The sequence below is a fragment of the Halichoeres trimaculatus genome, unplaced genomic scaffold (assembly GCF_033239565.1).
Source record: "Halichoeres trimaculatus isolate MK-OKI-2021-1 unplaced genomic scaffold, fHalTri1.1 fHalTri1_scaffold_6, whole genome shotgun sequence".
Lineage (NCBI taxonomy): Eukaryota > Metazoa > Chordata > Actinopteri > Labriformes > Labridae > Halichoeres > Halichoeres trimaculatus.
The window spans coordinates 8,445,590-8,460,734 of record NW_027437184.1 but is presented as its reverse complement, the minus strand read 5'-3'; the positions used below and the strand labels follow the sequence as shown (position 1 = coordinate 8,460,734).

Below are 15,145 nucleotides of genomic sequence, written 5' to 3'. Positions count from 1 at the left end.
GGGTCTATTTAATAAATTATGATGATGACATTAGGCATACTTTTTATATACAATATTTTTGAACGTTTTTAAATAGCTGATGCTCATTTATTTCCACTGTAGGTTACAAAATCCAATCGTACCTGCAGCAATAGGCTGGCAAAGGTGTCAACGAATTTGTCTTATTTTGAAAATAATCACCGGATGTGCGTCCTTCACCTTAAATCTGGCTTGAAGTGCGCGATCTGCGGCTCATTTTGAGGTGAGCACGTTTAGTTTGGAGCGAGTTAACAACCCGGACCGACACAGCTGTGCCACAGACCGCGGGTCAGGTGGATCCATTCTGGGAGTGAACGCGTCACACAGGTGCGGTGAGGTCAGGTCGTCCGCGTTCAGGAACCAAACGGAGAGTTGGTGGGACTTGGCTGTGTGTCCGACTCCCGGTAAGCGGCACCGGCTCTGCCTCGCTCCGGTTTTAGGGCTTGACATGACAAAGTGACACGGAATAAGAAAGTGTGAGGAGTTTTTCTCGGTATTTCTGCGCTCCCCACGCTCGCACTGTGATTCCCGACTGAGGGACCGTTTCTGCACGCTGCGGTAGGTGAGCCACAGGAAACCTGCGGGGAAAGAGAGCGCGGTTCTGTGCTCCTGCAGCCAACCGGGACCTTTTTAGCCCAGAATGCGCTCCTCTCTCGGCAGAGGATTGTAAATGAGAGCGGAGGGAAGTCAGTGACAGCTGAAGCAGAGCGGTGCGAATCCCCTTCTCGCTCTTCTCTCCATCCATTTACGCAAGGAGTTTCATTCCTGAATTCTTAATTTGAGTCAAACACGGACAAAATCCACTGGTGTTTCTATTTTGCGTGTTGTCTAAACCAATCCATCCCTGTTTGGGGGGTAAAAACAAGCAGGATTCCTGTATTTTCAGCCAGGGCGCGCGTCATCTCTCCACTGATGCCCATTGATTTATGATTTTTGGGAGCTTTTATCGAGCTTCGCGCACAGACTTGGATGCGTTTCAGGGAACAGTGGGTTTCTCTGCGTCCCCAGTCGGGTAATTTGGAGCAGGATACTTTAACTTTTTCCCGTCATGTGGAGGAATCCATGTGGAAATTAACGCGCTATCTTGCCTGGAAAAGACGCGGTTCGGTCGTGCCTTTGGATTGCTGCTGTTGAAAACACCACAAGGACTGGAGCTGGGCTGTAAATTTCTTGACTGAGGCGTCGCACATTGTGTCCCGTACATATTTGTGCGCATTCACATAAATTTTCCGCGCATTATCCAACTTAAGAGCCCTGGACTGAACTGCAACAGCATCGTGTGGAGGCTACCACCTGCAGAGAGGTTTATTTATCCACCATCAGCTACTGGGACGACTGGGATTTAAACATCCGCCCGCTGGGATTTCTACCATGTCAGGTGTACGGGACTGCAGATGGACTCTCCTCATCTGTGTAGCGACGCTTTCATATGGTAAGAGTCCTCCTCCTCTTCCTCACCCTCCTCCTCCTCCTCATCCTCTTCCCCTACTAACTAACCTCCCACAATGCCCCCCCTTTCGCTCCAGCGGGCTTTCAGGAGCATAATTGTGTTGCATAGAAAAGTGATGGTGCCAATTTCTGCAACATGCATCTGCAGAGATAACTGAGTTGTGGATTTTTTTTTGTTGTTGCATGATTTGATGATTTTGTTGGACACATGTCTCAAAAAAAGCTGCAAGGCTCTGCAGGAGTGTGGTGGCACTATTGTGTGGTTTTCCTTTAAGGTCACTCTAAGTTTAAGACATCAAGAAGAGGAAGTATGCTTTGAGTTACACCAAGGATTGTGGGAGAACCTCAGAAATGATGTGCACATTTAAAAATGCATGTAACAATGTGCTTCATCAGGCACAACAGTACGATTTTGTTTAATATTGATTCACAAATATAGAAAAACCAAAGGAGGAATAAAGGACAAGCAAAAGACTATCGCAACAGCATGAGATATAAATACCTCAGTGTGCAACCAGGTGACCATGCTCACTCTCACAATCCAACACCACAGGCACACAAGAAGAATCTTTTTCTCTCCTGTGTGGGGCAGATAAGATAGGAGCAGAAACACTCATACTACATCACGTCACAGCTGCTCACTTGTGAGAACGACAGACTGACTTACAACACATTACACAACCGTCTACCATCTCCTCTGGCTTTCTCCTTCTTCTGTGTTTGCGTGTGTGTGTGTGTGTGTGTGCGCACAAAGTCGCCTCTTACACAAGAGATAACACCACACTTTGTCCTACATGGAGTGACGTGTGCTCTGCAAAGTGTAGGGGATTCAAATCAAACACGCCAAAGATGATTTACCGACATGTCCCAGTGATCTGGTTGGACTCTGAAACGATAATCCTGCTTTAATATCTGAAACTCTTTGGTCATGCAGCAGCAGCAGTGTCTCAAGCTACAAGCTGAGTGACGGTGCAGTACATTGATTAAAGAGATGCTTTGGATCTTTCAAAGAAGGGATGCATTACACACTTTTGGATACGCAGGAAATTACTTACAGTAAATGAAGGCCAGCATGGCCTCTGTCTGAAGACCAGCTGGAGTACATGCATTAAAAGATGAGCTCAGCTGTTTTTTAGAAGCTCCAATAAAACCCAAACAGGGCCATACTTTGTTCATCTCTTAGCTGCTGTCTACAGTGAGTCCACTTTTCAAGAAGTGGAGTTTTCTTTGTGTTGATGGGGACAGTCAAGGTTTCACTTCACTGTAGCAAAGCAGTCAGAGGGAGTTATCACTCCAAAGCAGAGGGTAAAGCTAAATGTTAAAGAAAGAAGAATATGCACAGGCTAGACTCTGGTTTTCCTCAGTTATCAGGTCACTTTCAGACACAAACAGCTGATTCATGACAGAGCTTATTGCACTGCAAAGAGAGATGTGACAGAGTGGAAATATTAAGTGAGGGGTGTGGGGGAGTGTTTGAAGCTGGCTTATATCTCACATTTTAGCTCTGAACTCAAAGAATAAAAATTGGCAGAGAGAAGGCTTGTATCTTGAAAAACTTGTTAGGTGGAACTCTCGCAAGTCAAGGTACTACTGTGAGTTACTTTATCTATTTATTTATAAATCAGCCCTCTGAAAAGAATATTGTATCACAGCCTGCAGAGACGCACATGTTGCCCTCTATTCTCCAGTTGAAGTTGGGTTGATAATTCCTCAAAGTAGAAATGTTTCTCTGACTGAAAGGCCTCTGATTGTCAGGATATGACTGCTTGAAGCTTGAAGTTTTGTGTTGTGTTGACACCTCAGATTATATTCTTCAGGTTTCAAATGAGGTACACAGGTTTCTAAAAGTTAGCTCTTTAAATACATACCTAGTCCATTCTTCTTTAAAACTGAGCTTTTGTACATTAACTTTCATCTCAAGGCTCTTTAAGAGTGACATTTTCTGAGCTCAGAAAGCCTTTCTCAGTTCGTCTCAGCATGGCACGCATTTTACGGCATTTCCACTGACGAATTGAAGTGACTACTCTGGCCGGATTTTAGTTACTGTCTGGGTACAGGAGTAAGTTTTTTTTGACGCGCTTCTTGAAGAGACCTAAGTCCAATCCAAAGTTACAAAGTTAGCCTTGTTTCTTCAATTTATTTATACACATAGACAACTTACTTCATTTGTCAGTTTCGTGACATTATGAGTAGCGGTAAAAACTGTGTGCTCTTCCTATTGCCCAAATCACTACTTCACCTGAGCCCTACTTGTAGTATTCGCCTTTGTGTAAGTGACCAAAAAATAAAAAAACAAAAACAAAAAGCAACCTAAGTAAAATAGCTTATACACTTATCCTGGGACAGATCCCCCAAAAACCAAGACGAGTGGTCCCACTTTTTAGGACCCTTCCGTAGGGATGCACGATATTGGATTTTTGCCGATATCCGATATGCCGATATATCAAAACCCCTTTTGGCCGATACCAATACCACTAATCACAAGTTTGTTTGTTTTTTTCACTGTAAAGAAAGCTAAGTCTATCCTGTACTGGAATTTATATGTTACTCTTATTGTGACGGTCTTATTTGTTTAAGAAACACACATAAAACAAGACAAAAAACATTTGATTTTACCATAAACAAGAAATGTATTATTTTTTCAAACTCAAGACATTCAGTATTGAAATACAGAAAAATTATTTCTTTAGATCACATGGGCTTTAAATGTACAATGCATTTTTAAATATAACCAAGTTGCATTTGATTATTTTGGAGCTACTGTAACAACCTGGTGACAGACACAGAGCTCTGCAGTGCAAATAAATGAAGTGCTACATTTTATTTAAGGAGCTTATTTTTCAGATGGAAAATAATAATAATCCTAACTGAATAGCACCTTATTGGCTGTGACTATCGGCAGATATGAAAATATCTGCCGATACCGATAAACGTGTTTTTAAGCTTTTATCAGCCAATACCGATATTGTGCCGATACAGCCAGATGCCAGTCACAAAGAAGGCGAATAACTGGATGTCTCCCATCTTGCTCTTTGTTTACTGTGTCACACTTTTCTTCTTCGTTGGATTTATTAGCGAGGTACACTGTGTCGCGCTGCTATAGCTTACACGCCACCTACCACTGGGGGCCATGGTTGGCTGTGGAAACGCAAACAGGACCAGGCAACCTGTACCAAACTGTACTGATCTAAACAGGACTGCTTGGTGGAAACGATGGACAGCTTGACAGCCCCACAAATTTAGAGCCTAAAATATTGCAATCGCCCCCTGGTGGCTTGCTGCAGCACTGGCAATATGGGTCTTAATGCTGACAGATACTGAAAATAATATTACTTGGGATACAATATTAATTTTATTTGCGTCACAAGAGCATATGGCCTTCACAGTGTCTGCTAAAAAGAAATTTGGCCCTCGGACAAACGTAGTTGATGACCCGTGCTTTATCAGCTTTTTATAATGTGATCAGAATGTTCTGGAGGACAAGTATTTCTGAATTATAAAGAAAATAAATGAAATAAAAAAAACATGTAGATGAATAGTTTCTTTGTAGCTTCAGTGAGGGATTGTCTCACCCACCTATGCCTGTGTATAATGTAACAGAATAGGGTTAATACTTGTTAACAAAAAGCAGTAAACTGATAGAGTTCTTCCTTTTTAATCCTAGTTTTTATGCCTTTTTTCACGCTCTGCACCACGCTGCTGTTCAGAAATGTTATGCTGCTAAACTCAAGCAGCTATCGGGTGATTAACAAATTATAATGAAGTGTTTGAATTCAATAGACATAAAAGACTCATTCATGCAGAGTAAAGATTTAAGTAGAAATTTGAAGTGGCCTCTCATATTTTCTTTAGCTGTAATGAAATCCACTTGAAACATTCGTACTGTTCCTTTAAGAGCGCTGCTGAGAGGTTAAGTCAGCACCTTACACTAGACGATCTTTGTGGACTTTGTAGCAAGTTGAACAGTTAAAATGTGCATTTTTTCCCCATATTTACAGCATTACTTTCCTTAGCATATCCATCTCTTCTGTCTCCTACTCATTGTCTCCAAGTCTTGCCTCAATTTCATCACAACTCAAAAGGAAACGCCTACGTTTGCACTAAAGAATACACTCTTCTTGATGGCTTTACTTCTCTGTGCGAGTGTGCTGCACTGCTCTGCCTACACAAATCCCAGCGAACGCCTGTGGTCAGCGTTGCTTAGCGCAGGGAAACCCACCTTCCTGGACAATGGAGGCGCTGCTGTCAGAAGTAATTGCAGTAACAGATTTGGCGCATGGCCGGCTGCCTCCGAGGAGGGTTTCATAGGCTCTTGGCCTCAGAGACCTCAAGTTGCACACATACTCCGAACTCGCGCACACACAGGAGCCTTGCTGCTCTCCCCCCAGCAGTTTAAAGCACTCTCTCCTTGTCACACTCATATGCTAAGTAAACAAATTTGTAAGAGTACCTCAGGAGGAAGGAGTAGACTTGCTGGATGAAGAGCTAAGCAGACAAATCCCCAGGTGTGAAACAGTAATATCCTGGGCTTTGGGTGATAACCAGCTCTGTAATGAATTTATTCTTCCTCACTTTCTCCCTTCAGATTTCTGCATTGACTAACATGCAAACAGTTTACCACCTGCACAGACTGATCGACACGGCACCACATTAGCTGAGGAACAAAAAAGCTGCTTCGTCAGTCTGAACGTGGAGCTTTGTTTGAGCTGAAAGGGAAATCCACGGTATACCTTTTTTGTCCCGTTTCCTCACCATCCTTCTCTGCACACCCAGGGGTCAGAGGTCAGGTGCAGAGTGGCATTCCTGGAGCTGATAGGGATTAAGATTTTTCAAGGACACTTCAGTCAGACAGAAGAGCAGGTGAAGAGGAGTTTGCTGGTTAATCATTGTGTTGTGATGTTTCTCACTGTTAAGCAGAAAGATTTGCTGGTTGAAGGTCTTTTGATTGTGTTTTTGTGCTTTAATATAGTTTGTTTATCAGGAAGCAGCTGTGCTTGAAAATGTCTAAACCTAAGCACATGAAATTTGTATTATAACAAAAAGGATTCAATGTAGATTAATGAGATTTAAATTTTAACATCATTACTATCAGTCTGTTTATATGAATCCGCGAGTCATTTATGTATGACACCAGATTGAATGACACCAGATGTTTAATTAAAGACATTGGACAGTCGCCAGTGTTGAAGACACACTAATCGGCCATTGTATCATGATTTAGATTTACATAATAAGCATTAGTTGTGTTTTACAGTGTTCATACTGAACTAATGTAACAGATGCATGAAAGCCTTGGTTGGCTGTCAGTGGGTCGGAGATCCACCTACAGTTGAGGTCAAAGTGATCCACACCCCAAAGAAGTTTTAAGTTTTTTTCAAAACTATCCTAAGAGCTGTTAGATACATAACTGAATTTTTAAAACATTTTTTTCAAACATCCTAGTTTTATTTTGATGACTGCACACAGAAACAAAATTGTTTTTTAAAAACCAAAAACTACCAGGGTCAGAATCATCAGCCCCTTGAGCCAGTTGTGTCTCATTTTCGCTAGATAACAGCCTGCAGTCATTTGTTGTAGTTTGTAACAAGTCTGACACATCCTGAGCCTTCTCTTTTGGTCTTCAGTTCAACCTCCTTTCAGATTTTCAATGGGATTGAAGTCAGAGCTTCGGCCAGTCAAGAAGGTTTCCTGAAGCTAGTTCTTCACCAGAAACCATGTATGTTTTGGCTTTTTGGCTTTTTGGCTTTTTTTAGACCCAGTTTTGCTGCTGACTGCTTGAAGTATTTCCACATCTTTACGTACCTTTAATTCTTCATGGTTCCTTCAACCTTGAGGAGATTCCCAGTTCCAGACTGGGCAGTTTGGGCCCCCGTTTACAGGACAACGTTTCATCCAAAAACACTTAAATGCAGTGAAAAAAATCTGTGTTTACTCGGAAATGCTGAGGGACTGACAACGCTGTAGTAAGCATGCCAGGCCTGTAGTTGGCACTATAACGGTCTTGTCCAGAAGCAGCTTTTGGTAGATCCCCACTGCAGAAGAGTTGAGCCAATCATCTGGTGCATTGGTGAATGCTAAGTGCAGAAGTGGAGCAAACAGATGCACATTTTGTTGAAAGACAGTCAGCAGATTCAGCAGATTCAGCAGCTCAAGCACAACACGGTAGTCCGTGACAATCGTAGCAATGGTACTGTTGGATGAAAATGCTTGCTTTCTGTTTACACAGCAACGGTATCGGCAGCATTTCAGAAAAATTTCACTCTGGAGGCTGTTTTCAAAAGTTTGTGTTTTAGGCCAGCTAAAACATAGTTTCCATGTTAACACGAGGCTGAAACGCAACAAAACTTTTGCGTTTCCTAACAGCCCCTTAGGCATCCACCACATGATACTCCGAACACCGTGTTTTTGGTTTCACCACTTCTCCTTTTTTTTCTCCATACAAATGCAACATCTCTATGGCTCATCAAAGAGTTTGGTCTCATCTGGCCACAGAAACTTTGGCTGCTACCAGTCTGGAGAATCCACCTCCAGATTATCCTCAGTGTCCTTCAGTATGTTGGATTGAAGGTGTCTCTTCTGTAGAAGTGGAGATTTTCTCGGCCAGCATCCTCCATGGCAGTCTGTTTCTGTGCAGGGCTCTGGTCAAAGTGCTTTGTGCTTTGGCTCAATAAAAAAAGGTCAACTCTAAATGGAGCTAATGATTTTGAACCTGGTAGTTTTATTGAAATGATTTTGTTTCAGTGTGCGAAGTAATAGTTGTAATAATTGAATAATAATTCAAAATAAAATGAGGATGTTTGTTAAAAGCTGTGATAAAAATTGTTGATCTGTTTAACAGCAGTTGGGGTAATAATTTTGACCTCAACTGTAGTCACAAAAAAACAGAACAGAGTTACAACACAACAAACACAAATCCTGACACAGGCTTTCATATTTCTTACATCAGCCCTCATGGTCGTCATTTACCGATACCTTTTTAACCATATTCCTCTGGCATCAATTTTCGAAACTGTCTTTAACTCCTCAGCTCTCACCTGATTGGCCAGTAGAGGAAAATTTCACTGTGCTTGACAATTTCATCGATCACCTGGAGATAAAAACAAAATGTCATCCATAAGCAACCAAGAAGGGTAGAATCTCTATCATGATTGGTTGATTTCCTTTTTTATAAAACGTGAATAAAAGAATATGTCAATCTCCAAGAAAATCAGCTGATAACCAACAAAGAAAAAGTCTGAAACAATTTATTTATAAAATAGTTTATGATTTATGCTCTGTTAGAGGGGAGGAATAAATCAATGGAGTAATTGTTGCGGCTCTTCAAACATTAACCTTGTCACAAACCGAGCTGAGGCCATATTTCACTCGACATATTCACACAGTTAATTGGTGTTGAGGCAATTATTCACTGTATAAATTGATCATGAGACCACGGTGGTTTACCATCTTTAGCTCAATGATCCCCTCTGGGAAATCTCAGCGATGACACGCAGAAAGGACCTGGTGGTTAACCTGGATTCTGGATAAATGGCCCCTTGAATAGATTATGACTAACTGTGTTGAATTGAACACTAGGTGTGGTGAGTGCATTGATTTAGTGCCTGGGAGCTGTGTCTGCAGTCAGCTGCATAACGTGGCCTGCAGAGCCGTGCTTGCCCAGTCATGGTTTGCATGTAGTTGGCAGCGTGCCCAGCAGCAGCGGCAGCAGCAGCCTCCTCGTTTTCTGAGAGTGGATGGTGGACGGAGAGCAGACAAAGCAGCAGTGTGACACAGCAGCTCTCATGTTCAAACCTAATTGATTTACACGTGGAGAGATGAAGCCTTCTCTTTACTGCTGTGTTTGTGCAGAGACCGCTGCCCCTACGTGCATTAGAAAACCTCGCTGCCTTTCCATATGCATCAACACCCTGCGCCTGCAAATGAGTCAGCGCTGCTGTTTAGTGATTCCCTGTTTGTTCTCTGTTGTACTGATGTCAAGATGGCGCATTTTTGTTGATGCACCTGCCACTTTTGTTTGTGTTCGCATCCATGAAGCATATGCTTTTTATATTTAGCTAGCAGCTCTTAGTTGATGCTTTTTGTGGCATTTGCTGTCAGCATCAGATAATGGTAAACCCATTTGAGTGTGGCACCCTTTTTTCAAGTTCTTTTTTTTTAATATAATATTTTGTGACAGATGGGCTCAAGGCTAAAATTAATCTACTGTCAGAGCAGCAGGGCAACCACCTAGCGGAAACAATAAGAAAAAGAGGCTGTTACTGGAGAGACGGGTCCTTTTACTTGCAGCCTTGTTCAGTAATTACACTCGCAGGTGGGCCTGTCACTCTGATGTAATTGATTTTCTGTTTCTAATTGTTGGAAGCAGATTTCTTCATTGTTAAACCGCTCTCTGAAATCTCTTTGAATCCCTCCGATGCTCTGAGACGTATTTCTGCTCTTGCCTGGCCGTTGTGGAGTGAATTCTAAGGATGTTGTCCTTCATCAGCGCTGAAAGCAACCTTTTGTGAAGCCCCGGTTCCCCTCAGACGTAGTGTGCTCTGCAAGACTTCCACCGAAGGCTCCAGGGCCTGTTGGTTGTTCTTGCTGAAAGGAGTGCACTTTTTATTTACAATGCATTACCCCTTTTCTTGGCAGGGCTTTTATTCAGAATCTTGAAATGTTTGAATCATGAAAGCATCTTTCTTTCGCGTGACATGAATGCCTCAGAAAGAAATCAATTTAGCATGTTGAATATACCTCCACTTGCTTTGCAATCTGGTTAAAAGCTGTGATTCTGCAGAGGCAGGATTAAGCACAGTAAATAAAACATGCATTAGAGGTTCTTGGGCTGCGTCTGACAGCCATTTCTTTAGCAATGGATGATGGTTCGCCTTTTCTTTCTTATGTCTGCGTCTACTAAACATCGCTAACTTCCTCAAAGCTCACATCAGATGCTGTGTGATGTGTTAGAAAGTGTTTGAGGGTGTCTAAACAGTCTAAATCCGCCCATAAGTGAATGTAAATCAGACTTTTATTGCATTAAAGTCAAACATCTCTCTCCCTTGTTTATCTGACAGAAAGTCTGAACTTATCAGCCACCTGCTGGGTTGTTTATGTGGTTTCAGAGTGTAATTATGTAAAGAAAGATTATACAGCGTTTCAGTCTCAGGGTTGTGCATCGGAGCAGTTGAGGCCCTCCATTACAGAAATACAACGATTTGCATAAAGTAAAAAACTCACCCACACCATCAAACCTAAGTGTGGGAGTATTTTAGACAGGGACCCTACAATGTGATGCTCTGTAAACTCTGCAAATTGGAAATGTCTTATCAGAGGAGCTGAAAACTTATACTCAAAAGCACCCTGGGCTTTTCAGAGCAGCAGTGGCAGCTTGACAGCCTCATCCAGAAACTGATAAAACATGATTCAATCCTCAAGAAATACGTTGTTTTACTGTTTGTAACCGCAGATCTTTTCCTGATTTGTCCTCAACAGTGAGGGATAATGATGTATCGTGCACAGGTGACGCAAGGCTGCCCGCTCACCTTGCATAACCACCTGCCCATGGTATGCATGCGGATTCAATTTGCTGAAATTTGTCTTGAAATTTTCTGCAGCCCATGCTTTTATTTTATCATTTGCGATCCATTTTGTGTTTCTTTCCCACGCACTTCAAAGTTTCAGTAGGACGTACCCGTGACATTTACTCGGCAGACGCGCAGAAAGCAAAGCATTTCTTGGTTCACTGAAGTAGACGGGCGAACACAAGCACTCTCGGTGATTGCGTGGTCGTCTTAGAGTCCTGTAACTGCGCACAGCAGGGAAGCAATCTGTCTTCTACATAAGGCGATCACATATGTTTGGTATGAAATCAACTCTTATCCACGACACTACTCACACACACACACACACTCTCACACACACACATTCACTCTGCAGTGCCTTTGATTTGAAATAGCTTTCTCTACAGCCTTTGGTATTGTGAGTCAGACTTGGAAACGTTTTTTACCAGCTCAATTTCACTTTCCCATTGTAAGAAAAGCACCTCTAAAGTGGATTTTGATGCTCAAAAGTGTCTGTTGCATGGACTGAATGAGGAATGAATGTGGCACAGTGATGTCTGCCATTTGTTTGTTGACTGCTCTCTTTGAACCTTTCAGTTTGGCGCCTTGGTGGAGTAAGAAACTGCTTTATTTGGATGTTGTGGTGGCAAAAACCAAGCTGGTCCATGAGCCAGCTAACCATTGTATTCCCCACACACTTAGACACTATTTAACCTGATGGAAAGTCGCTGAGTTGCTTCTTACTCACCTGAATGTCCGCTGAGAGACCAGACAGAAAATGGGTAACTTAAGATAACTGGTCTTATGGTCTGATACAATCTGATTCCCTCGCACATCTAAGAAGCTAAAGCTCACACTTCAAGGCTCCAGTGGCAACCCGTTTTATTTTCATTCATAGTTTTCTTAAAATGTAGCAAGGTGGGTCATCAAGGTGTCCTCTGAGTCTCTTTCCGTCAGTCTGTCTCTCTTGATTGGCTCAGAGCTCCATAGTCAAGTGAATTGATTGGTCGGGAGCAGGAGAAGTTATTGAAGTGATTTACCCTGATAATCAGTATGGAGTAAACCACCTTTGTGGTCCTAAAAACTCAAAGCTAACCTTGTGGTTACCTGGATAACTGCACATCCTGAAAGAACCCTGATTTATCCGTTTGATCTTTGGATACAAAAATCTCTTCAACCCTTCATCAACCAGGTATCGCCTGAAAACAGTCAGATGCCATGCCTGAAAAAGCTCATCTCCTCTTTTAAGAACTGTTTGAGATTTTTTCTCAAACCCACAAGGTTGAAGAGTTACATGAACTATTGCCTGTGATTGTAAAGCTTGTGTTTTCCTTTTGAATTTTCTTACAAACCCAAATGTTTGAGGAGTTACGGCAATTCAAAAGGCACCATAAGCATGAGAGTGCTGGTGCTCTGATGGATTTTAACACCACTAACAACAGCTGTTAGGTTAAGATAGTTTACTTTATTATTATTATTATTATTATTATTATTATTATTATTATTATTATTATTATTATTATATCCTTTATTTAACCAGATAAAAGCCTCATTAAGATTTGAAATCTCTTTTTCAAGGTGATACTTCAGGTGATAGTGTACAGCTTGTAGCAATAACCTGGCACTTGAAGGGGCCGCTGCCCTGTGCACAACATATAACCCTCAGATACAATTACACTTTGAAAAAGTAGAATATCTTGAAAGTTTTCTGTTCTGTACAATGTCAAAATTAGTAACTTGGAATATTTCTCAATGAGATATTCTGATGCTTTTTATTGTTTGGACTTAAGGCCTCTAGTGCCCCTTTGAGGGTTGCTGATTCAAGCCCTACATGGACCAAGACTGGGGATTTGACTGATTACTAGAGAGGTGTTGGCACAGTGTTGACTGTCAAGTTGCCCTTGAGCACAGCAATGAACTCCCAGCTGCTCAGGTGTGTACTCAGAGTGCAGCATCACTCTGTCCTCTCCAATCAGTGTATGTGTCTGTGCTGTTTGTGCATGTGTGTGTAAATATAACATGATTACGAGTGAAAAAAAAAAAATGAATGTCCCCCAATAAGATTAAAAAAGTATATCTTCTTCTGTAATTGTTATAGAAACACTTGAAACACATTAAATTAAAAAAGTCTAAGAATACTGATGTTTTCAAAAACTCTAATTTCTTAACACAGTATGAATTGAAGTAGGAGCATCGTTTGTGAAACTCAGTTATCATGAAAAATAAACTTAATAAAGCAAATCCTTCTAGTGTACCAGGCATAGAAATGCTAAGATCAGGGTTTCTCAAACTTTTTTAGAGCACTGACCCCTTCAGGTGTGACATTTTTTCCAAGCACCCTCTCATCATCATCGTAACTTAATTAGCATAATATTGATACTATTTAATAATGAACTATCTACAATGATAGAATTCAGTTTCATTTACACTATCCATATAATTTTTTTCGTAAACTTTGAGGAAATGTTGGCTCTGAGGTGTTTTTGGTTTTCTGTCATAGCCCATTAAGAAGAATTAAGAAGTGATGGCACAAAACTAAACTTGGCAGAAGCTACTGGAAAAATAGAAGATTTTATTAAAGCACAAAACCCCAGTTTGTTGACATTCTTTTTCAGTAATACAGAACATTTTTACAAAAATTTTGAGTTTATACTGCAGATCCCTGAGCTTTGGTTTGCTGACCCCACTATGAGAATCATTGGATTAGATTTACCGTAAAGTTAAACAGACTCTTACAGAGATCAACTCACTTTTCCAGCAGGCCCCCGGTGGCCACATGTGGTACTACAAAACCTGCAGCTTTGTTTCTTATCCCTGCAGATAAACAAGTTTTGGACACCTTTTTGGAACACCTTTATGTCCCCAATAAGTGATGGCGCTGACTGTGACTCTCTCTTTTTCTGAGATGTTTTAAGGACATAATTCTTTCCTCTCATCCTGGTGGTCCTTGTCATGAAATGGTAATATATCTCACAGTTAATGAGTGGTCTCTCCTGACAGTCTGAGAGAAAATGAGACATCTGAATGTAGAAAAGGTGACACTGAAGGTGGCCCTTAAATTCCTCTAACACGACTACATGGAATACAAATGTGATATAGTATGTGACATCAAGGCCGCTTATTAATGAAAATACATGTCCATGGGGGAACTGAGACCTCCACTGTCTTGCTTGGGGCTCCGCAGCACAGATTGTATAACCTCTTACAGGATCCGAAGAAGTGATAGCTCTGCTTATAAAGCTGTGTCACCTTCACTGTGCCTGCAGCCTCTGTATATTCAAACCATTTGTCTCACAGAGAACAGCAACTTTTACTCAGCAGATACTGATGTGGACCAGCTGTAACTGAGTTCATACATCAACGGTGCTCACCGAACCTTCCCACCTGTCCTACGATTCCCAGGATGGTCTGCTTAATGAATACGCTGACATTTTGAGGAACAATTTAGCTCTTCTGTTGAGAGCTGTTGGAGAAGATTGATATCAGCCATAAGTGTGTACATGAGAGCGCCATCAGACATACAAACATGTAGCAGAAAATGAGGGGGAATCTTCAGGAAGACCAGCAAAGAGACATGAGTAGAAACAAGGGACAGAAAGCGAGTGGACACTTGTTCTGCGAGCTTGTTTACAACCTGTCGGACCAGCTGACCTTCCCGTATCTCCTCCTGACAGACTTTGTTTCAGCAATGTCGTTGTGTTCTCAGATCTCAGCAATTAGGCTGGCGATTACAATCTCACAACACAGAACAACTCGGGAAATGATGACCACGACGGCAGGTGAAATTTAATGAGGTGGTAGAGTTTCATGAGAGCATTTCACTTCGGTTTTTAGACTTTTCTTAACTACCTGTTTTTTTTTAATACATTTCTTGAGAATTTTGTGTCTTCTCAGTTTGACATATTTTGTAGAATAGTTCCAATGAGCATATTTCGCCTCAAGTATATCCACTTAAAACACTATTCTGGCACTGAAGGTTGGGTGACTATTTTTAAGCTGGTTACCGTTAAAGAAAGGGTATTTTGCTTTCCATGGTTGTAAAGTAACACTGTTGAAAGTTAATACCAAATCTCTGAAACTGTCTGTAAACTGATCGAAAAGCTGTGGCACGAGATCCTCACAAGACTTGCTAAAAT

At 41.5% G+C, this 15,145-nt stretch overlaps 1 protein-coding gene across 1 annotated transcript in view; it reads left to right on the top strand.

Moving 5' to 3' along the window:
• The first annotated feature begins 221 nt into the window (after positions 1–221).
• tmem132e (transmembrane protein 132E) overlaps positions 222–15,145 on the top strand; it is a 612,961-nt gene continuing 598,037 nt past the window's right edge. The window contains exon 1 of the mRNA XM_074671622.1: positions 222–1,450. Coding sequence (XP_074527723.1) covers positions 1,390–1,450 — 61 coding nt within the window. The 5' untranslated portion in view covers positions 222–1,389. The remainder of the gene's footprint in view (positions 1,451–15,145) is intronic.